Source organism: Pipistrellus kuhlii, unplaced genomic scaffold (assembly GCF_014108245.1).
Source record: "Pipistrellus kuhlii isolate mPipKuh1 unplaced genomic scaffold, mPipKuh1.p scaffold_m20_p_109, whole genome shotgun sequence".
NCBI classification, from domain to species: domain Eukaryota; kingdom Metazoa; phylum Chordata; class Mammalia; order Chiroptera; family Vespertilionidae; genus Pipistrellus; species Pipistrellus kuhlii.
In genome coordinates this window covers 39,364-67,304 of record NW_023425415.1, presented here as the reverse complement: position 1 = coordinate 67,304, position 27,941 = coordinate 39,364, and the positions used below count along the sequence as shown (strand labels likewise).

At 48.3% G+C, this 27,941-nt stretch overlaps 1 protein-coding gene and 1 long non-coding RNA gene across 3 annotated transcripts; one reads left to right on the top strand and one right to left on the bottom strand.

Annotated features, from left to right (window-relative positions):
* Positions 1-3,583, bottom strand: LOC123652031. Its single transcript, XR_006741055.1, has 2 exons — positions 3,522-3,583; positions 1-90 (listed from the first exon to the last, which is right to left on the bottom strand). It is a non-coding gene; the product is annotated as an uncharacterized LOC123652031 (long non-coding RNA).
* POLA2 (DNA polymerase alpha 2, accessory subunit) lies at positions 2,310-27,858 on the top strand. Of its 2 annotated transcripts, none has more exons than XM_036430423.2 (18): positions 2,310-2,737; positions 6,124-6,248; positions 6,711-6,799; positions 6,980-7,037; positions 11,251-11,357; positions 13,578-13,771; positions 14,405-14,493; positions 16,269-16,424; positions 16,916-16,978; positions 17,583-17,625; positions 20,462-20,586; positions 21,054-21,092; positions 21,968-22,041; positions 24,676-24,787; positions 25,488-25,594; positions 26,232-26,291; positions 26,508-26,634; positions 27,387-27,858. In XM_036430423.2, exons 1-18 carry the CDS (start codon positions 2,659-2,661, stop codon positions 27,534-27,536), a joined length of 1,797 nt encoding a protein of 598 aa, XP_036286316.1. In that variant the 5' UTR covers positions 2,310-2,658; the 3' UTR covers positions 27,537-27,858. The 2 variants fall into 2 exon arrangements, with proteins under 2 accessions (XP_036286316.1, XP_036286318.1); XM_036430425.2 differs by having other exon boundaries at positions 2,311-2,737; positions 24,679-24,787.
* The last annotated feature ends 83 nt before the right edge of the window (positions 27,859-27,941 follow it).

Here is a 27,941-nt window from a genome sequence, read left to right as displayed (position 1 = left end):
AAATATCAATCAGCTGCCTCCTACACACCTCCTACTGGGGATGGGCTCACAACCAAGGTACATGCCCTTGACTGGATTCGAACCTGGGACCTTTTAGTGCAAAGGCCAACGCCCCATCCACTGAGTTAAAACCGGTTTCTGCCTGGTCCCAGACCTTTATGGTGAGGACCAGAAGGCCATTCCAGAGACACAGACAAGAACCCATTGCCTATCCCTTTATTGGAGTCTAAATACCCAGGCTGGTCCAGACCTCCATTTCATCATCCCAGGGTCCTGCCTTTGACCCAAAACTCCCAATTGGGCACACAGCGCCCCCTAGTGACCACATCTCTCTCCAAGCACCCAGACCTACATCTGGGGCTCAGACCTAAATCGGGGTCCCAGACCATCCTGGTGGGGCCAAAAATGCCAATCCGGGGCCCTGGCCACAAACACCGAACACAATGTTGTATCAGGGGACTAGATCTCCATGTGGAACCCAGACCACTATTCTATAACCCAATGTCCAGTTGAGGTACCAGACCGCCCACCGGAGCCCAGACCTCCCTCCTTGGCCCAAACTGCCTTCCCAGGACCCACATCTCCATCAAGATCTCACACCTCCATCTGGGTCCGAGACCATCCTGGCGGGACCCAGAAGATTATCCTTGGCCCAAGCCTCAAACACAGAATCCAGTCTCGATTCAGGAAAATAGTTCTCCATCTATAACCGAGACCACCATCCATAACCCAGATGTCCAAGTGAGTTACCAGACCACCCCCCGAGACCCTGACCTACCTCCTGGCCTGAATTGCCCTCCCAGGACCCAGACCTCCATCTGGGGCTCAGACCTACATCCAGGTTTTTATTTTTTATTTTTATTTTTTTTCACAGATAGGTGGAGAGTAAGATAAAGAGTTAGAAACATCTATGAGAAACATGGATCAGCTGCCTCCTATGCACACCCCACAGAGGATATGCCCACAACCAAAGTACATGCCCCTGACTGGAATCAAACCTGGAACCCTTCAGTCTGCAGGCCGAAGCGCTAGCCACTGAACCAAACCAATTAGGGTGGAATAATCATTTTTAAGGCTCCTAATATATGTTGCCAAACTGTTTTCCACCAGTCTAGTATCCCATTGGCAGAGTGTAATGCCTAAGGTTATTTAATCTAAGGGAAGCCAATGGAAATTTTGGCTCAAAGAATTAGAAGATGTTAGGCTTAGGGTTAACCCTAACACAACTGGCCAGCTAGCTCAATTGTTAAAGTGTCCTCCCGATTATCCAACATTCCGGGTTTGATCCCCAGTCAGTACACATACAAGGAGCAACCAATGAATGCATAAGTAAGTGAAATAATAAATGGATGTTTCTCTCTCAAATCAATTAATAAATTTTTTAAAATATATTTTTTGTTGATTTCAGAGAGGTAGAGGGAGAGGTAGAAACATCAGTGATGAGAGAATCATTGATCTGCTGCCACCTGGACGCCCCCTACTGGGGACCAAGCCTGCAACCCAGGAATGTGCCCTTACCAAGAATCAAACCACGGCCTCGTTTCATAGGTCAAGGCTCAACCACTGAGCATACTGGCTGGGCAATAAAAAAAAATTTTTTAAGTTATAAAAAAGGAATTAGGAGGTATTTCTGGGGGAAGGCCCTCTTTTCATTTCACCTCTAAACTCTCTTGACTCCAGAGCTCTCAGTCACCCTAAGTTCCTCTACCTGGAAATCCCAAAGGCACCCCCAAACCTAAGATCCAAAACTAAGTCATTTGTCACCTTTCCACTCCTTTCCTACCAAAATGCTCCAGATCCAGAAAATAGACCTTTCACTATGGCTGGGACCAAAGTGGCAACTAGGATGATAACCAGGACAACCATTTTCTAACGTAGCCGCCTTATTAAGATGAATGAGGTTAGGAGGGCAGAGAAGGAAAGACATGCCTTCCTCTCCGGCATGGGGCACAGAATGTTTGGGACGTCCGAAGGAACATATACAAAGCCCCTGCGCATCGAGGCCCAGGACTACGGAGTGGTGATCGCGCGTCATGAGCCTTCGCCAAGAGGCTGGCACCGAGACGCGGTTTCGGTGCCGAGAGCGGAGTCCCGGCTTCCGCGGTTTGGGAGAGACACTGCGCAGCCGCCGTAGGACCCTCCCGCCGCCAGGTTGCCAGGTTCGTGCGCGCGCAGGCGGCCTGGGGTGTGCGCGCGCAGGCGGCCTGGGGTGTGCGCGCACGCGCCCTCGGACGCGCGCGGAGTCCGGGAACCAGAAGGAAGCGGAGGGGAAGGGGTGGGGCTCAACCCTGGTCTCGCGCACGCGCGCGCCGCACAAACAGTTTGGCGGGTTTTTTCCTGGCCGCTGTGTTGTGTTCCGGTGACTGAGATGCTCAGCAGCGGCTTTTAGGAAGTGGGAGGCCGTTCTCCTCAGGAGAGCGACTTCTCGAGATTTCTGCGCCATTCCTTCGGGCTTCGGGGGCTTTCTCCACATTAAAAAAAAAAAATTGTTTCTCCGTGACTGACTGACGCCTGAGGTTTGGGGCTATTTAGTCACCTTCCGTCTCGGCCCTCTGAAAAGCGAAAGGAGCCGAGGGGCCTCGTCCTGCGCATCGATCCCCCGTGGGTTTCTTGGGCTCGGTCGGAGCTGGGTGGACCCGTCCCCCGTCCTGGGTCACCATGACCGTGTCCGTCCAGCAGCTGACAAAGGAGCTGGAGATCTTTGGCGTGGACTGCGACGAGTCTCTCACCGAGAAACGTGAGTCCCCACGCGCGGCCGGCGCGGCGGTCCCAGCGCCTAGTCTAGGCCCCGGGACCCACGGGGGGCGCTTCCGGTGCCCCCTCCCCATGGTGAGGCGTGTCGGTGCGTGAGAGACGAAGTAAGCTGAGTTTTGAGACTTGGAAATGCCCAGAGTGCTGCGGGGACCGCCGCCTCAGAAGTGAGCATGTGAAGTTCGGTGCTGAGTCCTTGCGGGTTCCGCGGTGGAACGGGGTCGTGCCGGGTTCGCACCGGGCGCCGTCAGCTCTAGGCTTGGGCACCCCGGCCCCCCTCTCCCCGGCCTGCACCCTACACTCCCGCCGACCCGCCCCTCATCAGAGCTGCTCAGTCTGCAGAGATGAGCCCCGAGGTGGCTCCTGAGACGGAGTGTGGGCTTTGGAGGGACTTCAGGGAGCTGGGCAGCTGGGGCAGAGGCGGGGCGACGGGAGAGTTGGCAGCCTGAGTGGTCTGCGAAGCCAGCCTCCTGTCCCTCAGCCTAGAGCGCCATCCTGTGGGCAATGGTGCCGTCAGGCGCTGGGCAGTGGGGTACGTAGAGTTCTAGGTTTTAGAAATGGGGTGAGTGTGCACCTGCCATAACCATCAACACTTCGAACTTCTTATTTTTAATTTAAAAAATTTTTAGTATAAGTTTTTATTGATTTCAGAGAGAGGACAGGAGAGGGATAGAAACATCAATGATAAGAGAGGATCATGGATCGGCTGCCTCCTGGGGATCAAGCCCACAACCTGGGCATGTGCCCTTGACCAGAATAAAACCAGGGACCCTTCAGTCCGCAGGCCAACGCTCTATTCACTGAGCCAAACCAGCTAGTGCTGAACTTTTTTTTTTTTTTTTTTTTTTTAATATATTTTATTGACTTTTTACAGAGAGGAAAGGAGAGGGACAGAGTTAGAAACATTGATGAGAGAAACATTGATCAGCTGCCTCCTGCACACCCCCTACTGGGAATGTGCCTGCAACCAAGTTACATGCCCTTGCCCTGTGACACCGTTCTGTCCCACTCTCAGTTGATGGCTTTACTTCCTGTTTTGCTGGGAAAATAGAAGTTATTAGTGAACTTCAGTAAGTTACTACTATTGCGTCTTCCTGCCTACCAGTGTCTGTGCTGTCTGCCCTGCCTTCTTTGCTGTTACAGTGAATATGTTCCCCATATTCCAGGCAAAAGCCGCACCTTCCACTTGAGTCCTAAATCCCATCCTTCTCACCTTCTTAGGGACATCACTCCAGTAATTCTCCCCTCTTACATATTTTGTATTTTTTTTTCTATTAGATTTTCTATTTTTTCTATTAAGATTTTTTTCCTTAATAGCATAGAGATGTGGTTCTTACTACTGCCTTTAAAATACTCGATTGAGCCCAGCCGAGTGTGGCTCAGCGATTGACCCAGGAACTAAGAGGTCACAGGTTTGATTCCCAGTCAGGGCACATGCCTGGTTGTGGGCTGGAGCCCCAGTGAAGGGTGTGCAAGGAGGCAGCTGATCGATGATTTTCTCTCATCATTGATGTTTCTATTTCTCCCTCTCCCTTCCTCTCTAAAATGAATAAAAATATATTTTAAATTAAATAAATAAAATATGCCAAAACCAGTTTGGCTCAGTGGTAGAGCGTCGGTCTGTGGACTGAAAGGTCCCAGGTTCGATTCCGGTCAAGGGCATGTACATTGGTTGCGGCACATCCCCGGTGGGGGATGTGCAGGAGGCAGCTGGTCGATGTTTCTCTCTCATCGATATTTCTAACTTTCTATCCCTCTCCCTTTCTCTCTGTAAAAAATCAATAAAATATATTTTAAAATAAAAATAAATAAATAAAATACTCTATTGATCCCACTTCCCACTTCAGTTCTTTCTTCCCAATTACAGCAAAAGAGTTGTCTAGATTTGTCTTCAATCTTTTTGTCCTTAAAAGTCAGCTTTTTCATCTCTACCATTACACTGAAAACTGCTTCTGTCGAGGTCATCAATGACTTTGTCCTGGGCTAAAGTCTGTGGTAAATTTTTAGTCCTCATCTTGAGTTACCAGCAACATTTAATTCTGTTCCTCATGTTTTCTTTTTTCTCTTAGCCTCTTGGACACACTGGTGTTCTTCTACCTTGTTTATTGCCGCCTTTCAGGCTCTGCAGATTCATGCCTCTCACTTTCTTGGTGATCTCACCTGATTTCTTGGCTTTACAGCCCTGTACTTCTGATGAGTTCCAAATTCATATCTTAGCCCAGAACTCTTGCCTGAACTGCAGGCTCGTCTGACCAACGTGACGTCTCCAATTGGATGTCTAACTGACACCTCAAACTCTACTCTTCTGAAATTGAGTTCCTGGTATCTGCTCCCTCTCCTCGAAGTAGTTCCTCCTGTTGTCTTCCCCACCTCCCTTCCAGGTGCTCGGGCTAAAAACACAGCATCATCTTCTTTCTTTTTTCAGCCCTCATGTCCAGACAGCAAACCCACTGGCTTTACTTCTAGGATGTTTCCTATCCAGAGTCCCACCACCTCTGGCCGCCTCCGCTGTCACCACCTTCACTGTCACCTCCCTGATCCAAGCCACCATCATCTCTTGTCTGGATTTCACCATGATTCTTCTAATTAGTTCCCTGATTCTGTCCTTGTCCCCTTCAGTCAATGGAAGTCAGATCATGTTACTGTTGTACTCGTTTCAGACGCTCTAGCTATTTCCCAACTTGCTCAGAGTGCTACCCAGAGTAGTTGTAATAGTAAACAATCTGCACCTCCTTTACCCTCTCAATTCTGCCTCCTCCTTCCCAGCATTCCAGTCACGTGGCCTTGCTGATCTTGCTAGACCTCGGAATTTTTGCCTGAAAGCTATTCCCTTAAACACTGTGGCTCACTCCTTCACTTAAAAGACTTCTGCTGAAACCGGTTTGGCTCAGTGGATAGAGCATTGGCCTGCAGACTGAGGGGTCCCGGGTTCGATTCTGGTCAAGGTCATGTACCTTAGTTGCGGGCACATCCCCAGTAGGGGGTGTGCAGAAGGCAGCTGATTGATGTTTCTCTCATCGATGTTTCTCTCTATTCCTCTCTCTTCCTCTCTGTAAAAAATCAATAAAATATATTTTAAAAAAGAAGAAGAAGAAGAAGAAGAAGCAGCCAAAACCTGTTTGGCTCAGTGGATAGAGTGTTGGTCTGCAGACTGAAAGGTCCCAGGTTCAATTCCGGTCAAGGGCATGTACATTGGTTGCAGGCACATCCCCGGTGGAGGTGTGCAGGAGGCAGCTGGTTGATATTTCTCTCTCATTGACGTTTCTAGCTCTCTATCCCTCTTCCTTCCTCTCTGTGGAAAATCAATAAAATATATATATATTTTTAAAAGAAGTAAACTAAGTTTTTACTTGTCTGATGTTCCCTCCACAGTGGCAGAGCTGTGTGTGCAGTATGGACAGAGTGAGGAGGAAATGGTACGCGAGTTCATAGCCTTCTACACCAGCACACAGAAAGACTGCCTTACCTCAGAGACTCTGAGCTCTTTTGAGCATGAGGTAAGGGCACCATGTAAGGGAACTCATCGGGTAAATCTCCATTTCTGCTCTCCAGCAGAGGCAGGATGACACATTGAGAAGAGCCTGGGCTTTGGGATCAACCTGGCTTCCAGTCCCAATGTGAGCTTGTCAGACCATTTAATGTCTCTGAGCCTTGGTTCCCTCTTCTGTCAGTGGTTCTAGTAATGCATATTTTTTAGGATTATTGTCAGAATTACATGAAAATGGATGTAAATCACGTAGGACTATGCCCACCAGGTGGTAGGTCTTCAACAAGGTATTATTGTTGTAGAGAAATTGTCACAGAATAAGTCTTTATTTTTAGTTGAACATGTGTGTCTTCTTAATTCTTACTTTGAGGAATTGTATATCTTTAATTACATTTCGAATGCCTGTTATCTACCTCTTCTTGACTTTGCACTTGACTTTGGGGTAATATATTCAACATCTTTTATTCCTCAGTGTCTGAGCAAAAGGTCCAAAGCCCGTCCCAGTGCCTCCAAGGACAGTGGGCATGCGGGAGCCAGAGACATTGTTTCCATACAAGAGCTGTATCCTTTCTGTGGAAGGTCTTTGCCTCAAGCCATAGTCTATTTTATCATTTATTTACCGTGGCATGTGTAATTTACAAACAAAAATAAAAAGTTCCTTCTGTTCAGATTTCTACTTAATCAATTCTTGCCTTAGATTTTGAGAAGTTTATTATTGTTTTTCTTAACCAATATTTTTAGAATTGAAGTGGAGGAAGAGGAGGAGACCCTCTTGAACTCTTATACCACACCCTCTAAGGTGAGTTCACAGTGTTTGGAATTACATTCTGCAAATAGTGTTTATTTCTTTATTCTAAAAACATGACATTTGAACTTTTGAGAGAAAATTATCCACTCATATAGTTTCCGTGTATTTCCTATCATATTTCCTCTAATGCTTCTTCCTTCCCTTATGCATATGTGTTTTTCCATAGTGGCAGTTCTTGTGAGCATTTATTTTTTATTTTTTATTTTTTAAAATATATTTTATTGATTTTTTTACAGAGAGGAAGAGAGAGGGACAGAGAGTTAGAAACATCGATGAGAGAGAATCATCGATCAGCTGCCTCCTGCACACCCTCACTGGGGATGTGCCTGCAACCAAGATACATGCCCCTGACCGGAATCGAACCCGGGACCCTTCAGTCTGCAGGCGGACTCTCTATCCACTGAGCTAAACCAGTCTCGGCTCTTGTGAGCATTTAATTATCCTGCTTTTCTCAGTTAGCATATCATAAAATTTTTATAAATACCATTTCTCCATAACTATTCTTTTTAATGGTTGTATAGTTTCGTATCAAGTTGAGGTACTATAATTAAATAATCTAATACCTGTGTTGGATTCAAGCACGACAGAGAGTAGGATAGTGGAAAAGTATTGCCCTCAAAGCCTGAGTCAAAAGACTTCGGTGACCTTGGGTAAGTTGTTTTAGCTTTCTGAGCTGCAGTTTCCTTACGTATACACTCAGGATTCATTATTCATTTACTGAGCAGCTACTATGTGCCAGGCGCTGTACAATGAATGAGACGGCATGGAGGGGCTCTGCCGTCCAGAAGCTCACAGCCAGGGGATAATAATCTATCTCGCGGGGTGGGGGAAAGGAGACCTATGTAAAATTTTAGACAATAAATAAAATAAAATAATCCATCTCAGAGGGCTTGAAGATGAAATGAATATGTAAAGCGCCAAGCCCAAAGCAAGGTATTCAGTAATAGTAGTTACTATTTATACAAAATAAATTTATATTATAGAATTGTGCCTTTGAAACTTGTATAATTTTGTTAACCAGCATCACCCAATAAATTCAAAAGGGGGGAATAAATAAATTTGTGGAAATACATAAATATGGAGTAAGCCTTAATTTTTCAAATTAAATTACATTGTAAGAAAGGAAGTAAATAGTTTAAGTGTGTCTGTGGAGAGCAAGAAAGTTAAAAATGTACTTAAAAAGGGTCCCGGGTTCGATTCTGGTCAAGGACACATACCGTGGTTGCAGGTTTCTCCCCGGCCTGTGTCCTGGTCGGGGCTTGCGCAGGAAGCAACCAGTTGATGTGTCTCTCACATCGATATTTCTCTTTGTCTTTCCCTCTCTCTAAAGATCAATGGAGAAATATCCTCAGATGAGGATTAACAAAAACAAAGAGAGTGCTCCTTTCAGATGAAAGTCAGGCCAGGTTTCTCTTGTTCACAGCTCTCCACCAGTTCTCCATCTTCCCTGGTAACTTAGTAACCTGGTAAATTCAGTCTGAGAATGTGAGGTTATGTCTGAGCCGGCCCTATTCCCTCTGACCTCCTTCCATGCCCCTCCTCGCTCTTCAAACACACCAAACAGGTACACCTCATATGTCCCTTTGTCAGAGGGAACAAACTTGGCTAAAATCGCAACCTTTTTTTCTTTCTTTTCTTCTTTTTTAAAATATTTTTTTACTAGCGGACCAGTGCACTGGTGGGGGGGTGGGGGGCAGGATCTCTCAGCCTGGTGCGCCCTCTCACAGTCTGGGACCCCTCGGCGGTGTCCACATTGCCAGCTCAGGCCCACAGTCTGACATCCTTAGCGCTGCTGAGAAGGTGGGAGAGGCTCCCACTGCCACTGAGCTTGCAGCTGTCAGCCCGGCTTTGGGTAGGTGGAGCTTCCCTGTGGGAGCGCACTGACCACCAGGGGGCAACTCCTGCATTGAGCGGCTGTCCCCTGGTGGTCAACGCACCATATCAGCGTCACCTTTAGGGTTAATTTGCATATTACCCTTTTATTATATAGGATGGCTTGTTTTAGAGAGAGAAACATTGATGCGAGAGAGAAATATCGGTTGGTTGCCTCCAATTACGCACCCCGACCAGGAATTGAACTGGGTGACCTTTTGGTGCACGGTACGATGCTCAACCAACTGAGCCACCCTGGCCCGGTCCTTTCCTTTATTTTATGCTTTGTTTTCTCCATGGAACTTACTACCATGTGACATGTTATATAATATTTGCTCTTTGATTTAGTCTGTCTCCCTCCCTTAGAGTAAAGCTCCTTGAGGACAGAGATTTTGCTTTAGTCACCGCTGTTCTAGTGCCTGGCACAGCAGTAGTTGTTGAAGTACAGACTGTCTGAAAGAGGACAGTTGGGTGGCTCTCCAGGTAGCATCAAGCAGAATTGTAATACCTGTTGGGGCCACCATCCTGTTGATCTGATTGACAGCTTCGCAGCTCCAGAATGCATCCGACTTGCCTGTATATGCAGAGTTAATCACATTCTTGGGAATTGACTCATGGTAACCCAGGATAAGGAACCCACTGTATTTCTCATTACAAGTGAATAACGCGTGAGGTGGTAATAGTGAAGCTCATGAGCTTGGGCAGAGTGAACGCGCCCCTGAGGAGTGTAAGGCAGTTGACTTGTTGACAGGTTTTAGGACAGGGTCTGAGGATGAGAGAAATGAGACTGCTTTTTCCAGAGTACCATCCTCTTGCCATGTTCTGGGAGGCAAACTGTCTTGAAATAATCCCTGTACAACATTGGCCCTATAGTCCTACAGAGCACTGTATATTAGAAAAATCTTTGGGAAAATAGTTTGAGAAAATATATATACTGAGTGGCCACTCAGTGTATATCCCTTCCTCTGACCAGGCTGGCCGGACCCCACCCATGCATGAATTCATGCACTGGGCCTCTAATACACACACACACACACACACACACACACACATTGAATGGCCAGATTATTATGCGTTCAGAGATCATAATAATCTGGCCACTCAGTATATCAAAACTATAAAATCTTTTCTATCTTTGACCCAATAATTCTTCCTAGCAAAACTCTCCTAAGGAAATAAATTACATAATGAGAAAAATCTATATGTGACAATATGAATCTCAGCATAATTTATATTCACCCCAAATTATAAGCAACTGATACATCCAGCAATAGAGAAGTCATTCTGTAAATTATTATGTCGTTCTGCTGTTCAGGCCCTGAGAGGAGCATGTGCAGGAGACAACCAATTGATGTCTCTCTCATGTCAATGTTTTTCTCTCTTCCTTCCTCTCTTCTATCTCTAGAAATCAATGGAAAAATAATATCCTCTGGTGGAAATTAAAAAAAGATTGTGGCATTGTGGGAAAATGCTGGTAATTAATATAGAGCAAAAAAGATCAGTATACATAGTACTTAAACCAAGATTTATATTTAAACTGAAATTGTACCTATTAGAATTTGTATTTTTAATTGGAAAAATATTAAAGTACTAGAAAGGAATATTAAAATATGCTTGTTGTATAGTGTTCATCTCACAGTCGCCACAGTAGGCAGCTTTGGTGGCATGACTCAGATCCACAGCCAGGAGGAGCCCAAGGGCAGACTAGGTGGCCTCCTGGTTGCAGTCCAGGCAAGGGTTTTGCCTTCGCTCTGTCGGTCAGTGATGCTAGCCTTTGGGGAGCAGGAGGTCTCTGGACTGCGGATTTCATCTCCATTCTGGGCATATCCTGGGATTCTTGCTGATGAGCAAAAACCAAAAAATGACTATCAATGAGGTGTTTGTTAATACTCTCCAAGTATGAGCTCAACCATGTTTTCTGCCTTAGTCATTCCCTTCTCTAATTTTACAAATGTGTGGTAGACTTTGCCAAAATAAGTAGTAACATGGCCCATCCCTTCTCAGGAAAACCCGCCCATGCAGGTCAGACCCATGCATTGTTAAACTCACACCTGTTCTAAAGCAGTCAAAGATGGGGAAGAAGCTGACCACATGCATGATTTGACAGGACAGATGCCTGCTCGGCAGTCCTTTTGGGAAAGGTTGGCACTTTTTCATAATTGCCTTCAACATGGGGCCAGAATTCTGATAAAACCTGGGTTACAGTTGCTGAAGATTTCTGTATGGGATTGTGCTTGGCAGATGGGACTCTAAGACCCCGTCCTAAGGAACTATGCCCTTAATTAGTAACTGAGTCTAGGGACTGGGGTTTTGTTTTTTATTTTGTTTCTAGGGTTCTCAGAAGCGAGCTGTCACCACCCCAGAAACCCCCTTAACAAAAAGGAGGGTGTCTGCCCGCAGCCCCCACGTGCTCCTCTCGCCATCGAGTTTCTCTCCAAGGTAGGAATTAATTCAGCTGCCGAAAAGCCTCTGCCCTCCCCTTTCTCTGGTTATCTGGTGGGGGCGAATCCACCATTAAATTAATTGGGGGGTAACTTATTGAATGGGGGTGGGCGGACCCCCACCGCCGTCAACTGGCCGGAGAGCCTGTTGCCCTGGGCCCTCCCTGCGCGCTCTTCCTGTGTGGAGAATTACTGTTTCTTACAGTAATTAAGGAAATCACTTTCCACCCAGTTTTCTGGGGCTCGTTTCCTAGATCAGGAACTGATATCTTGACTGGAAACAACCTGTCTATTCAGGAGTCAGTCCTCCCAGTCCTGCCAGCCGAGGCGCCGAGCCTTTCACCTGCTTCTCTGTTAGTTCGAGTCGTTGGGTTTCTTTTTCTTTTTCCCCATCTAAAGTAGTTATTTGTTTTTAAAAAAGAAAAGCACGTATCTCTGTTCATAATGTTGCATAACCTGTTATTGTGCCACCTCAGATTACAGCTGGTTTCTGAGAGTTTTCTGTCACTGTGGATTTGCACCGACTTAATTGGTGTTTTGTCCCTGCAGCTACTTCTGCACGCGAATCCACAGAGATCATACGTGATTTTTTGAAATCCGTAAATGACATGTCTCATATGAGAGCATTCCATAGGTGAGGGCTGTGCTGCATGGAAGAAAGGTTGTACGCGCTGCCACACCAGGATGAGGCTGAGGAACAGAACTGCGGACCGTCTAGGGAAAGGGGGGGAGCCTCTTCTCTGTCCAGGGCCCTTTCAGGGGCCATACAGAACTACCAGCTTAGAAATGAGCCTGCTGGATTTGGTCAAACATTCATTAACTCACCTAAGGCCGTGGCAGGGCCAAACGATTTTGCGGGCCGTGGTCCGCGGGCCAGGCGTTCCCCACCCCTGGTCTAGGTGGCTGCCAGGGCCACCACTCCACTTTGCATCATTTCTAGGAAGCGCTGCTTAAGGTTTCTGTTGCTTTGGAAAGGAGGTGAAAGCAGTCAGTCAAGATGAGCCGTCATGGGTTCTAAAGGACAATTTAATTTTCATGTGGTCCACTGCTGCTTTGGGCAGTTCTTGGGCTTTTTAGAAGCGAACGTTCTAGACGGACAAAGGCGCCTGTGGAACTTGGTGTACAGAGATGGTTCTCGTAAGCGGCCCAGCACTACCACAGTGGTCGTATTCTCTGAAGAAGCAGTCCTCTGAAACCTGTAGATCTTTGTACAGCTGACCTCGTGTGAGTGTTTCGGTGCCTTACAGGGCCGGCGGCCACAGACATCCCACAAGCTTGGCAGGGAGGGGCTCGGAGAAGTCAGATACGCTGCCTCGTCATTTTTAAATGCACGCTAATAAAGCCGACATCAGAAACTGGTTTTGTCATTTATGAAAGTAACTTCTAAATTATTCAGGTGGAGGCAGCCCTGAGATGGAGATCATTAACTGAGTCGCTTTCTGTAGCCTCCCTGTGGAGAGACGGGACGATGCCCTGCTTGCTGCGGGCCCACATACAACGGTCCTGCACGTTCCGGTGCATTCATACCAGTAAGCCTGTTCTGAATAGACCTCTCTGAGTTATGTTCACAGCCAGAGGAATAGGGGCCTCTGTCACCTAAGCAGGCAGCAAAGTGTGAGTGTTCCTGGAGGTGTAATTCACCCCGGGGAGAGGAAACGTGAGAACATGTCAGTGGAGCCGTGGAGAATGGGAATGTTTGTTCACCAGCTGACCAGGTTCATTACATCGTGCCGCCGCGGACACTGGGAAGTCGGTTCATTTCTCTTCACTTTGCTGCTGTTTCCACCTTGAACTGTGTGGGAGGTGATACATACTAGTACACGCACAGCAGCCTTTGGCTCATCCAGGCTCTGACGATGTTCTAATAAATGCTAAGTATTCACAGGAAGGAAAGAAAATGGTTCTTGAAGTTTGCTTTTTAATCAGTTCAGAGTTTAGGTTTCATTTTCCTTTGTTTAGTTTTAAGAGAGGAGAACGACCTTATAAAATATCTCTCTGTCTCTAAACGTCTCTAGCACGGTTGGGATTGCTCAACCTGGTCTCCCGCAGCCCCTCATTCCTGAAATTCCTTAAGGGTCTGGATATGTCTGACCCCATTAAGCTTTACAAACCCCAGCTTGACATCTCTCCAGTCCCCATTTCTAAAAGGCAGCCTCATTTTGTTCCTCTCTCTTTACAGATGAGCACAGTAATGTTCATCTCTTTTGCTCCCAATTAGTGCAACTCCCTCTCAGAAATACAACTCGAGAAATAACCGCGGAGAAGTGGTTACCTCCTTTGGCTCAGCACAGGGCGTGTCCTGGTCCGGGAGAGGAGGAGCCGGTGCCATCAGCCTGAAGGTCTTGGGGTGTCCGGAATCACTAACTGGGAGCTACAAATTCATGTTCCAGAAGCTCCCCGATATTCGAGAAGGTGACGGTTTTTCCCTTTGGAATTTTGGCGGATATAAAACCACCTGGGAGGGTTTAGAGTAAGCAGCAAAGCGTCAGCGAGGCTGCAGAGCAAGTTCCAGGGTTACCTTTGGATTCGTAAGTTCGTCGGTGTCCCCTGGGCTCCTGTTAGTGTAGGGACATGAGATGATTCAGGAATTCGCAGTGACCTCCGTTTGCTAAAGAAAAGTGCTAAAGAAACAGCACATAACCATTTCCCAGTAACAACTATTGAACAATGCAAAGGAAGCCAATTAAAGTATTAAAGCAGAAACACTTACGGCTTCTTCCTGGTAAAGAAAGGAGACTGTCCCGGTCGGCCTTGGCTTGCCCAGTTCTCACTGATGCGCTGAGTAACAGGAAGGCGGTGGAGTGGGATCTGTGCTGCCCCTGGGGTTGTGCCGTGGGATCCCCGTGGCCACACGGAAGGCCAGCTTCAGCAGCAAGTCTCAGGCAGTTGGCTAGGGCTTTAGAAAGAATAAACCAGCCAGCGCTCCTAAGCACCCTTCCTGCTTCTGTGAAATGGCTGGCATTGATGTTTGACAGCGTGCTGTATTTTCTCTTTTTGGCAAGTGCACTGTCTTAAACACAATGTGTTTTCCCCTTGGGATTCCAGTTCTGACCTGTAAGATAGAAGAACTTGGCAGTGAACTCAAGGAACATTACAAGATTGAGGCTTTTACTCCTGTTCTAGTTCCGGCACAAGTAAGAATTGTTCCCATAGTCCTTCCTAATTAATACTGTATTTTTTAATCCCTGGTGAAAACCATCCTCTTGTGTCCCTTTTCACTTCTTGTCTACATGCTGGTTAGACTTGTCTGCATGCTGGTTAGAACATCCTCCCTGGTTCGATTTGGTAAAGTGGGTACTTTGGAAAAAAGACTTACAAGTGCTTTCTGGTTTTATGACCAGACACGGTCATTGTCTTTGCACTTGGGTTCGGCTCCTGCACACAGCAAAGATGGAAGGCCTTAAGCATTCAGTGTCAGACTGTGAGGACAACAGCAAGGATAGGAGTTCCAGAAACGGTTTCACAGTCTCTTCCTTGTTTGGTCTCTGTTGTTAGGGGCTAGCTGCTGCCAATGGTGTCCTTACACCGTGGTTTAACCTGTCATAAGTGCCAGTGCATTCTTTAGAGGGAGGTGTGTTGTAGAAGAGTCTTTAAGGTACCTCGGTCATATGTTTTCATTCAGAGAATGGCCAGTTGGGGAAGATAATGTGAAACCATGTGATATGAGGAAGCTTGGGAGGAAGTAGGGGAGGGGGGACAAGGATGCATGATCTTGTGGGAAAAGATTAGACTTCCTCAGTTGGCCCCAAGGAATGGGAACAGGACAGAAAAAGCCACAGGAAGAGAAATTTCAGCTCAATTGAACGAAGAACTTCCGGTTAAGAGGCAGTAAGTATAGTGTGTAGTTAAAGATATGGCTGTAGAGCTAGGACACACACACACACACACACACACACACAGACTTTTTTTTTTTTTTTTTTTTTTTTTTGCCAAGGGCCATTTGGATATTTATAACATCGTGCACAAGCTACACAAAATTATTAACTGAAAAATTAGTCCCCTCCCCCCCAAAAAAAAACCACACCAAAAAAAACATTAATCTGCTATACTTGATCAAACTTTTAATTAACTCACCCCTAATGCCTTGGCAGGCCAGACCAAAGGATTTTGCGGGCCTCATACAGCCCATGGGCCAGATGTTCTCCACCCCTGAATAGAGCCAAACTTCTAAGCTTCAAAGCCAGGCTTCACTCACTGTTTAACCTCAACTAAATAATCTAGTGTCTCGGTTGCTCAGTTTTCTCATCTGTAAAATGGGTACAGTAATAGTATCCCTCACATTTGTTGTGAGGACTAATGAGTTAATACCTGTAAGCCTTTAGAACAGTGCCTGGTGTTTGGTAAGCTCAATACATGTGAGCTATTAACAGCTATAGCTATCCAGAGATGCAATGGGGGCTGCTCTTGGGGTGTGGGGGCAAGTTCCCCTTCATCAAGATCCTCAAGCTTTTTTTTTTTTTTTTAATATATTTTATTGATTTTTTACAGAGAGGAAGGGAGAGAGATAGAGAGCTAAAAACATCGATGAGAGAGAAACATTGACCAGCTGCCTCTTGCACACCCTCTACCAGGGATGTGCCCGCAACCAATGTACATGCCCTTGACCGGAATCGAATCTGGGACCTTTCAGTCCGCAGACTGACGCTCTACCACTGAGCCAAACTGGCTTCGGCAAGAGATGCTCAAGCTTAATGGTGCCACTTAGGGCGTCTCAAGGATTAGGTAGGCAGACTGGACCCCTTTAAGAGTTCTAATTCCCCTGAGAGTCAGTGACTATGCTCTTCACCTCAGGATTAAAATGATACCCAACAAAACAATGTGTGTTGTTATTTGGGGTTTGCTTTGCTCTTCAACCTGTTGACTTCAGAATTTGAGCTTCTGTTCTTTTGTTGCAACCTTCCTTCCGCAGGAGCCTGTCACGCTGCTGGGCCGGATTGGCTGTGATAGCAATGGGAAGCTGAACAACAAGTCGGTGATTCTGGAGGGAGACCGAGAACATTCCTCTGGCGCTCGAGTCCCAGTGGATTTATCTGAGCTCAAAGAATACTCTCTGTTTCCCGGACAGGTGAGACCGGATGCGGCCTGTGCGCCGGGCAGTGCTGTAGGAATAAGCATCTCAGCACTAGCTGCTGCTCCCGGCTTCCAGCCTCTGCTCCATGAGAGGTGACTGGAGCGCAGGCCCAGCAGCGGACACTGGGGAGGGGATTCTGATTTGCCCGCGTATGCTCTGATCTTGGCTCTGGAATCCGAGGCCCAGGTTCACTTCCCAGCTCCACCCCATGAGGGGTGTGACTGTGGCCATTTTCGTTAGCCAGAGTGTCTTCATCTGTGAACTAGGAATAAATTCTTACCTCAGAGGGTTGTTGTAAAGTTAGGTCATCCGTATAAAGCATAATTATTATTACTAACACAACCCCCTTAATTTGGTTTCTAGAAAAAATACTGTCAAGTGTACAATTACAAAATGAGGGTAGCTGGCAGTATTTTTTTAATTACATCAAAATAATTTATTCCTGGCCTCTCGTTTATCTGCCCTGTTTGCTTCTTGTCTTTCAGGTTGTGGTTATGGAAGGGATCAACGCCACTGGCAGGCAGTTTGTTGCCACTAAACTCTACGAGGTACCGCAGGGCTCCCCTGCCCTCCCGCCAGGTTTGCCTCGGGCGTAGATGTGCAGTTTGTCCTTTTTTAAGAGCCTATTTACCTCTCAGTTCTCTCTCTGGAGTGGGAACCTACTTCTAGGCGAGGGGTTAGCAAACTGTTTCTGTAAAGGGCCAGAGTAAATATTTTAATAACCACAGCCAAAGACAGCCTGAAAACCGATGAGTGCCTGTTTGCCAGGAAAACCTTGTTTATAAAATAGGTGTGCAGGATTTGGCCCACAGGCCGTAGTTTACCTGTCCCTGCTCCGGGCAATAATCATCCGCAGCTTTTCATAGAATGCAGGCGAGAGGAGCAGACGTGCTGCTCTCCCCTCCTTCTCGAGGACTCGCACTTCGCTCCCACTTTTGCTGGGTGTTTATGACTTTTGCTGTGACCTCCCATTTTCTGGGTTTCTCTGTCGCTCTGAGCAAATACAGAAAAGGGCGGATGCCTTCAGCTCTGTGAGCTTTTAGCTCCATGGAGCAAGACAGCTACAAACACGCCCCTGTTCGGTGCCCACCCTTCCCCTTACCACGGCGATGCATGGAGCAAGACCTGTTTCATTTCTCTCCCGTTTCTAAGGGTGTGCCGCTTCCATTTTATCAGCCCTCCGAAGAGGATGGAGGTAAGTTTGGGTTCAAGCATTGTTGTGCCAACGTGGCAGGGTGGGCAAGGGTCCAGGAGTGCAGTGCCTCGGGCCCGCAGTGGGAGGCCAGGTCTGACCACCTGAGTCCTGAGTACTGAGGCGTGTCGTTCAATGCTAATGTTCACAGGTATTTGAAGTTGCTTTGGAAAAAGGAAAACTAGGAGCCATTTAAAAAAGAGTTTCTTTCAATGCAATGTGGTATCCTAGAGTGGATTCTGGAAATACTAGTGACATCTACATCAAGTCAGGAATTATTAACAGTGATGTGTCAGTGCTAATTCCTTCTTTTTTTTTAATTTTTATATTTTATTGATTTTTTACAGAGAGGAAGGGAGAGAGATAGAGTTAGAAACATCAATGAGAGAGAAACATGCTTCCTGCACACCTCTCACTGGGGCTGTGCCCACAACCAAGGTACGTGCCCTTGATTGGAATTGAACCTGGGACCCTTCAGTTCGCAGGCTGATGCTCTATGCACTGAGCCAAACCGGTTTTGGCTAATTCCTTCATTTTGACAAACGTTGGAAAGATGCCGCCATCAGGGCCACTGGGTGAAAAGTATACATACAGCAACTCTGTACTGTCTTTGCTACCAGTTTAAGGTTATTCCAAAATAAGAAGTTTATTTAAAAAATTAGATGACTTTCTAAGAAAGCCCAGAGTTGTTTGGTAACTAAATCAGATGGGGAAAGGCAAAAATAAATTTTAACAACCTTTGCTTCAAAATATTTTAAAGCATTTTTCTAAATATTTTTTATTGATTTCAGAGAAGTAGGGAGAGGGAGAGAGAGATAGAAACATCAATAAGAGAGAATCATTGATTGGCTGACTCCTGCAAGCCCCTTCTGGGGATCAAGCCCACAACCCAGGCATATGCCCTAGACTGAATCGAACCTGGGACCCTTTAGTCCGCAGGCTGATGCTCTATCCACTGAACCAAACCGGCAAGGGCTTAAAGCATTTTTGTAAGGGAAGAAGACTATTAAGGATTCAGAGTGAGATGGCCACCCCCATACACATTCATAGTGTATGAGGTTGTTCTTGGCGACGAGGTAGAATGAGGAATGAAATTTAGGAATTGATGATACTGTGCATTTTATCAGAAAACGTGTTTATGGCAGTATGAGTAGCATGGTGGTGTTAGATCAGCTTCAGAGAATGAAAAGAAATGAACCTGGTTGTCCTAATGGTTTGGCTTAGAGTGTTTGCCTTAGAGTGTTCGCCAAAGGGGCCTGGATTCAGTTCTGATCAAGGGCATGTACCTCAGTTGCAGGCTCCTCCCGGGCCAGGCCCTGGTTGGGGCTTATGCAGGAGGCAACAGTTGTGTGTTTTCTTTCCCTCTCACCTATTCTCCCTAAAAATTAATGGAAAAATATTATCAGGACCTGGGAGGAGAGGAAGAAGGGCTGACACTGGGTCACATGCCTGTCCAGTGGCTAGGGGAGGACAGTGCCCCTAACTTACAGCCCCTCCCTCCCGAGACCGCTTTATGGAGGAGGCGGCTGGCTCTCCAAAGAAAAGCAGACGGGCCACACAGGAGCGGCCAGAGCACAGCAGCCTGCGCCCCGCCCTGCAGCAGCTGCTCATCCCAGCCGTGGACCACAGCCTGTTTGGGGGCAGTTTCAGTTTTACAAGATGAAGAGTTACGGAGGCGGGTGGTGGTGATCGTTGCACAACATTATGAATTTATTTAACACCACTGAAAGGTTAAGATGGTAAGCTTTATGTATTTTACCACAATAAAAAAATTAGGGGGCCGAAACCGGTTTGGTTCAGTGGATAGAGCGTCAGCCTGCAGAATGAAAGGTCCCAGGTTCGATTCTGGTCAAGGGCATGTACCTTGGTTGTGGGCACATCCCCAGTAGGGGATGTGCAAGAGGCAGCTGATCGATCATCGATGTTTCTAACTCTATCCATCTCCCTTCCTCTCTAAAAAATCAATAAAATATATATTTAAAAAAAAAAAAAAATAGGGGGAGCCCTTACCAGGTGGCTCAGTTGGTTAGAGCATCATCCCATACACCAAAAGGTTGCAGGTTCGATCCCTATTTGGGGCAATGTACGAGAGGCAACCAATCAATGTTTCTCTCTCACATCAGTGTTTCTCTCTCTGTCTTTCTCCCGTCCTCTCTCTCTAAAAATAAATTAAAAACAAAAACACACAAAACATTCTTGGGTGAGGATTAAAAAGAAAAATGGGGGGGGGGGGAGATATAAGAAAATCTCACTTTGATCAATACTCCCCTAACTGCCACATTCCTCCTGCCACTCCCATGTGCTGCTAGGAGCGCGCCTGTCATGGGGCCCAGTTATTTGCATGCCCACCTGTGCCCCTGCTGGTGGAGGTTCTGTGAGGATAAGGATGTGGTCTTACTCATCTTGGGTTTCCTGAGTTGCACACACAAGGAGACTCAATTAATTGAATCCTGTGGCATTTCTCCCTAATTGTCCTTTCTCCCACCATCCCAGGACCTTCTAACCCAGTGTTTCCCAACCTTCTCTCATGATGAGAATCACCTGGTGGAGTTGTTAAAACACAGATTCCTGAATCCCAACTAAGAAGTGCTAAACTAGAATTTTTGAGAACATATAGGTAAAATTGCATACCTAACTTAGTGCTCTGTATATAAAATCTGTCTTAGAGCACTAGTTAAGTATACAATTTTACCTATATGTTCCCAAAAATTCTAGTTTAGCACTTCTTAGTTGGGATTCAGGAATCTGTGTTTTAACAACTCCACCAGGTGATTCTCATCATGAGAGAAGGTTGGGAAACACTGTTCTAACCAACACCTTACCATCCTTTCTCTGCCAGATTTTGAACAAAACATGGTCCTGGTGGCCTGTGGACCATACACCACATCTGACAGCATCACGTATGACCCCCTGCTTGACCTGATTGCCATCATCAACCATGACCAGCCGGACGTCTGCATCCTGGTAGGAGGTCCACCCGGGACAGCCTTGCTCAGAGGTGCCCCAGTGGGGAAACCAGGCAGTTGGCATTAGAAAAGATCCAGTGCGGATCTAAACTCTTGGAAAGCGTTTCGGATTCTCCTCCTTTTAAAAAATATTTTTTAGTTCTTCATCTACATTTTTGGAGTGGTGTACATGTCTACAAGATTTCCCTTGCTAGGTTCAGACGGTTAGAAAAAGCCCAGTATTGTAGGAGGCTGTCCAACTGGTTATGGGCCATGGTGGACTCCCTGCTCCCAGGGTTCACGGCCTCTGACTGATCTTGGCTGGGTACCGGCCCCACTTGCTAACTGTCCCAGGCGCTCCACGAAGCCTGGGCAGGACAGTGGGACGCTGAGAAAGAACTGCTGGGAGGGGTTACGTGAAGGCGTTCACGAACTCACGTGGTTCTGATTTGATGCTTTCGTTTCTCCCCTCGTCCTTATTTGTAGTTTGGCCCTTTCCTGGATGCTAAGCATGAGCAGGTTGAGGTAAGTCACTGGGATGAGGGGGAGGGTGGTGGATACTTACAATCAGTTGAGCCCTCAGTGTTTTTATTTTATTTTATATTTTTGTTTTTGTTGTTAATCTTCACCCGAGGCTATTTTTTATTTTGTTTCATTTAAAAAAATTATTTTTATAGATTTCAGAGAGGACAGGTAAAGGAGAGAAAGATAGAAACATTGAAGAGAGAGAAACATCATAGATTGGCTGCCTCCTGCCCACCTCCTATTGGGGATAGAGTTGGGTATATGTCCTGACCGGGAATCGAACCTCGATCTCTTGGTTCCTGACTCAAGGCTCAACCACTGAGCCACACTGGCTGGGCTGTTTTCATCTCTTGGAGTTACCCTGCATCTAATCCCTATGGCTAGTCAGAAAGACATTGCAGTGGGGCATTTTAAATAAAGATATGGAATTTGAGGGCTTCATTTCACCAGAATCCAAGGCCATTTGGGAGCTGGGGGAGAGAAATACAAATACTTGAGTCCTGGTGTTCCTCTGTATCACTGGGGAGCGTCAGCACAGATGCAGGTGTCCGGGCGTCAGGGGCTGCCCTGGGAAGGCCCTTACCACTGCTTCCCTCAGCTCGGGGCCCAGTCCTGCTGTAACACAATGGCCCTTCCCGGACATCTCCAACCCAAACATTCATCCTTTTACCATAGTGTTTCAGCTTAGGTTCAAGAGGATTAATTATTTCCCGATCTCCTTTCCTGTCCCCATGGGACCCAGCTCCTTACGGACAGAGAGCTGTCCTCCTTTGCACCCCTTTCAGCTCTTAGCTTAACAGCTGGTACATCGGGTCATCTAATGTTAAACAAATGAATCATCGCCGAATGTCCGCCCTCTAAATCTTTTCTTGCAGAACTGTCTCCTGACGAGTCCGTTTGAAGATGTTTTCAAGCAGTGTCTACGCACAATTATTGAAGGGACACGAAGGTCAGAATTTAGAAATACCGCCCTAAGCTGCCTAGGCTTCTCCTGGGCTTCCTTCCCATTAAAAACCTGAAATTGTTCAAAAGGAGGGGTAGTTCCTATCCTTTCATCTTTTGAACTCGGGATCAGATAGAACTCTTGAACTTCAAGTGCACAGACGCTGAGTTGAGGCATCTTTGTAAACCACAAAGATAAACACACTTGACGTTGCTCTTCCCTTGCTCGCTCTGTACTTCCTTCCTTTTCTCACTCCTATTCGTATACACTCATGTTCCCTGAAATCTTCCCAGGATGTTCCTGGAAGTGTGTGATGACTTACACAGCAACACCCCGAGAGGCCCGACATCTCATTGTGTGAGTGAGTGAGTGGGATGGCCCAAGTCCCTCCCCTGAGTCACTGCTTGCCCGTATTCTGTGGGTATCGCCGGTGGCCAAAGCAGCCGTGGTAGAAACTCAGGGCGGGGATCTTGAATCCCTGCCACAGACCAGGGGAAGGAGCGTGGCAGGGCGCAGGGTGACGAGAAGAATGTGCAGTTCTAACTTGAGAGAAAAGGTGCTGTTTCAGGAACAGTCACTTCCTGTCCCTTTTCCTCCGGAGCTGGTTTGGGAGAGATTGCTGGAGGTGATAGGTCTTCTCTGGGGATTTGCTGGCTGTAGCTGAGCTCATAAAAAACCAACATTCCTGAGGATAAGCTTTTAAAAACAAGTCTGTAACAAAGGTAGATTTTAAAACAAGATGTATAATCTTCCACTCCTTGACCGGGTGAACTGATCCCAGAGTTGATTAGCCTGAATACTACCTTCCGGTTCCGGCAGCACCATGGCCGGTATGGTAGGCCTCGTGGACTGGGGAAACAGCCCCTAAATGACCCCGAGTCAGGGCATTTGAATGGCGCAGTGACAGGCTGCGGCCGGAACTGCCTCTTCCTCCTGTGAAGATGGCTCTGCTTCCCTCTCGCCTCCCAGGTTTGCTGTGGCCTGGGAGTGCATCAGACTGGAGAGCTCGGGGATAAACCCGACAAAAGGAGCAGGGCCGCGGAGCACTGCGCCCGCGCCTGCGTGCTCTCGGTGTGAGATTGGCTGTCTGGGTGCCTCACCCTGTGTGGTATTGACAGCAGTGGCACAAACAAGGAACAGACCGGGCTTTGTTCCCCCGGGGCAGCACCCAGCACCACCAGGCACTTTGATCTGCGGGCAGGGCGTGCCTGCGGGTAGGGAGCTGCCCGCCTCCCCCCAAGCAGTATATAAACAGTCCACGTTTGGGGATTTTCAGAGCATGAAGCTGATTGATCAATAAAAGCCAGAACCAGTGAGAAGGCACCTCCTCCCTCACAGGAGCCAAGCCTGTGTGAGGGCCCTCCCACAGTGATGTATGAGGTTGTGCAATCCTCAGCATAGTTGGAATTTTCTTTCGGAGCCCTCCCCCTGCAGCCGATCTATAACTGAGCAAGAGCGTTTCCTCCTTAACTATTGCTCTTCCGGCGCCTACGCTGAGCAGCAGCTCCCTCTTCAAGCCCAGCTGTGCCTTTGTGTCCACCCAGACTGAGCCCTGGGGCCTGGGCCACAGGCTGTCCACCCAGGTTACCCGGCCTGCTTGCTAGACCCCGACACCAAATCGGTAGACTTGGATAATTACAATGAATTTTTCAGTGTCAAGGGGACTGTAACTAATATATTGGTTATATTAGTCTCGAGATTCTGATTGTCGCAGAAGTCTCAGTTCACATAAGCAGGGGTGACACACAAGTGACAACAGTCACCAACGCCTTTATCCTGTGCGAGGCAGCTCTGGCCGTTAGCGACAGTGGGGAAGGCCACCCTGCCAGCACGGGGAGGAGGTGGCAGTGAGAGTTCTGGCGGGTTTTAAATAAGAGTCCACTTTAGGCCTGTTTGGTTTACATAGGCCCCTCTGCAGGCACAGCTGAGGGTGCCAAGGACATGGGGCTTTTCCCTGTCTTGTGTGCAGCTGGGGAGGATAACAGTTGGCCCCAGACTTAAGGTTTTTAAATCACTTAGCTGGTAACCCTAAGGATTCTCCTGCCTCCATCAAAGGAAACATCTGCCAGCTCTGCTTTTACTGTTGCTGTTAAATGTCTTTCATTTTTCCCAAGGCTGTCTGCTGAGAAATAAGAACTGAGCTCATCCTTCCCCAGGGGAGGGGAGGGGCAGCTCTGGGAGAAGCCAGTCTGGTTTCCCCACGGCTCTGAAGACTCTGTCCTGGATGCCGCTCTGGGACCCGGGGCCTGGTCCAGGAGGAGGCTGTGGGCTCCCGGCCCCTCCCCAGGCAAGAGCCCGTCACGAGCCTTTAAGCCACATCTTGTTTTCGCTCTGGCTCTGAGGCTCTGATCCTTCGGTCAAATCCTGTCTTCCTAGATTTTCTAGCTCCTAACTTCTCTACCAAACAGTAGTCCCATCTCCTATCACGCAGAGCCAGGAGCACACATCCTGGGCGGCTGCTCCAGGTCAGGGTGGATGTGTGAATGAGCACAAACCGTCCCATGGGAGGTGGCGCCTCTCTTCGGAGAAGCGTTCGGTTCGGAAATTCTTCCCTGAAGCAGGGTCTGCACAAGCGCTGTCGCCCAGCTGTCCTTACTCACTGCGTTCGTTTTCCTCCCGCTTCTGATGGTTGTGACGGAGCAGCTCCGGTTCCCACCTTGTCTTTGTCCCGTCGCTGAGAGATGTGCACCACGAGCCTGTGTACCCACAGCCGCCTTTCAGCTACTCCGATCTGCCTCCCGAGGACAAAAAGGTACCAGCGACCCCTCCGTGGCCAGCGGCAGCCAGGATCGAATGTGCCGACCCAGCTCTGCCCCGAAGTGGAGTGAAGATGCCGTTTGGGGCATGCACAGGCCTGAATCTTAAGCTGCTACTCTTTTTTTTTTGGGGGGGGGGGGGGGGGGAATATATATATATTTCAGAGAGAAAGGGAGGGAGAGATAGAAACATCAAAAGAATCATTAATTGACGGCCTCCTGCACGCCCCCACTGGGGATCAAGGCCACAACCCAGGCTTGTGCCCTGACCTGGAATCGAACCATGACCTTGTGGTTCACAGGTCAATGCTCAACCACTGAGCCACGCTGGCCAGGCTTAAGCTATTGTTAACAGGCACATGTGCTCATAAATTACTGTACGCTCCCTAAGCCCTTGGAGACCCCCAACTTTCATGAGGAAGTTTTTTTGTTGTTGTCTTTTTAATATATTTTATTTTTTTCAGAGAGGGATAGTTAGAAACATCGAATAGAGAGAATCATCGATCAGCTGCCTCTTTGCACACCCCACTGGGGATGTGCCTGCAACCAAGGCACATGCCCTTGACCGGAATCAAACCCGGGACCTCTCAGTCCGCAGGCCGACACTCTATCCACTGAGCCACACCGGTTTCGGCCATAAGGAAGAAGTTTTGAGCTTGGAGTGCAAATGTGCGTCTCAACCCCTTCTCGTTTTAGCGAGTGCAGTTTGTGTCCGAGCCCTGCAGCCTCTCTATAAATGGCCTGGTCTTTGGCTTGACATCCACGGACCTGCTCTTCCACATGGGGGCAGAGGAGATCAGCAGGTGAGGCAGGACGGCTGGCCTTCCCACACCCTTGGGCCTTGGGGGGAGAAGGGGAGCCATTTTTCTATGAGCACTTGTCTCTGCCGTCTTTGAGACCCCAAAGAACCACGTCTGCTGCCTGCATTTAATTCATGGCGACAGGAGTTTACCTGCTTTTCTCCTCCCACGTTTCACCTAAATAAGGGTGGGTGTCCCCTGGCCTGTGAACTTTTGAAGCTGTCCTCCCCACCAGAGCAGTGTGTAGCTCTGCAGAGAATCTGCCGCAGCCAGATCTGTGCGTGTGGGTTCCGCAGTCGTGTGAACATGGGCGTGTGCTTGTTGGCGGAGATTTGAATTGGGGATCACCCCCGCTACACGCTCCCTCACTGGTGCAGACGCTGCGTGCTCTTGCACAATCCAGTGCTGGCTGTCGTGGTTTTGATCACAGGGGATTCCTGCTCTTTCCCTTCTTCACCCGGCAGCCTGCCCTCCTCGTGTGGGAAAAGACCGAGCTGCTGGTGGGTGGGTCTAAACTTCCCCAGAGGCCCGCTCTTGCCTCGGCCATGTCGTCTCTAGTTTATCAAATCCTCGAGTCCTGCCGAAGAGAAACAGAAACTGAAAAACGTTCTGCATTCCATCTCTTATCTGCCTCCCCCAGTGCTTCTGGAACTTCAGACAGATTCAGCCGAATACTCAAGCACATCCTGACGCAGAGGAGGTGAGCTCGTTTCCTGGAGCAGTGACTGGCCGGCCATGGGGAGATTGCTTTGGGCTCAGGCAGCTCCACCCTGTGATGCCAAGCTTGTGTCCTGCCCCCAAACACAGAGGGGAAAGGAAAAGAGTGTGATGCCATGGGAACCCCGCCATAGAGGGCCTCCATGTGGAAAGGGGGTCCTGCATCTGAATCAGCTGCTCTGTCTCTCTCCATCTCTAGCTACTACCCACTGTACCCTCCCCAGGAAGACATGGCCATTGACTATGAGAATTTCTATGCCTATGCACAGCTGCCTGTCACCCCAGATGTCCTCATAGTCCCATCAGAGCTCAGATACTTTGTCAAGGTAAGGCTGGACTCTGCCTTTCCCCGGACAGGCCCGAAGCGGTCTCTGACTTTCCTTCCTGGACCGCCGTGCCCACTCCTCATGGGTCTGCTGACGGGGAGCGGTGGTAGGACTAGAAAACACGTCTCTTCATCAGACCCTTAAGTAAATGGCATCCTCTCACTCCCCTCCTCCAGAGCTTGGTGCTCAGTCGGCCCAGCTGGGAGCCCCGTAGGCGAGAAGTATGGCCCCAAACAGTAGCTCTCAGGGGGCCCTGCCAGGGTGACCTGGGGAACCGTTCACACATGCACTTGCCTGCTTCACCCCCAAATCCTGGTTTCACCTCCAAGCGGCCTCCGCCCTGAGAACATGGAGGTTGCGTTAGGGTGCTCATCTCTGCCCCGAGGCCCCGCCCCCTGGAGCTGGGTTCCTGGGATTTGGGACTCCCCCAGCCACCCCCCCTCTTGCCAACCTCACGGTGAACTGGATCTGGGTTGGCAAGAGGTCAACTTTTTCACGTTGGAAAACAGCCAGGTCACGTGTGTCTCCAAGTTTGGGAGCTGATTGACATCTGCCCAGTGACCTCCATTCTGTTTCAGAGACTCCAAAGGGACTCCGTTTTCCAGTAATAAGTTCACATATTTGACTTAGGATGTGTTTGGTCGCATTCCTTTCCATTTTATAAAACCGTTTGAGATCTGTTAGATTTCCCAGCTTTGTCACAGTGGTCCCAGTTTGGCCTTTCCAAACCCAGTTCCTCCTCTCCTTCCCAGGATGTCCTTGGCTGTGTCTGTGTGAACCCCGGGCGCCTCACCAAAGGGCAGGTGGGGGGCACCTATGGCCGGCTCTACGTCAGGAGACAGACCGTGGACGGGGAGGAGAGGCGGAGTGGGTGTGTTGCCGCCCAGGTGGTGAGGATCTGAGGCCTGGGGTGCTTTACCGTCCCCACTGTGCGGGCCCTCGTGTGGCCATAGCCGCCAGGAGCCCAGGAGTGGCCCTTGACAAGATCCCAGCTGTTGGAAGGTGAAGGAGCAGAGGCAGCCAACTGCAGGGGAGAGGCTGCGGGGAAGGTGTGTGTGGCTGGCCGGGCTCTGAGCGGCTCTGAAGAACACACGAAGTCCAGAGCGAACTGGCTGAGGCTGCAGCGTGCTCAGAAAAAGCGACGGCTTTGTGGTTTTCTACGTGAATCAGACACAGAAACAGCTTTTGGAGAAATAAAATTCTGAGTGTAACTTCTGGGTCTAATCTCTCTCCCACTCTTGCTCTTTCCTGGTGGCGACTAAGGAAGGTGGCCTCCTCGGCCTTGTCCGGAGGGGCGGAGTGGCTGT

Excerpts from the sequence above, each read along its gene's own strand:
- POLA2 (XM_036430423.2), top strand. The coding sequence starts at position 2,659 with ATGACCGTGTCCGTCCAGCAGCTGACAAAGGAGCTGGAGATCTTTGGC. Across the intron at positions 25,595-26,231 it reads GGGGCAGAGGAGATCAGCAG|TGCTTCTGGAACTTCAGACA; the intron begins GTGAGGCAGGAC and ends TGCCTCCCCCAG. Across the intron at positions 26,292-26,507 it reads CACATCCTGACGCAGAGGAG|CTACTACCCACTGTACCCTC; the intron begins GTGAGCTCGTTT and ends CTCCATCTCTAG.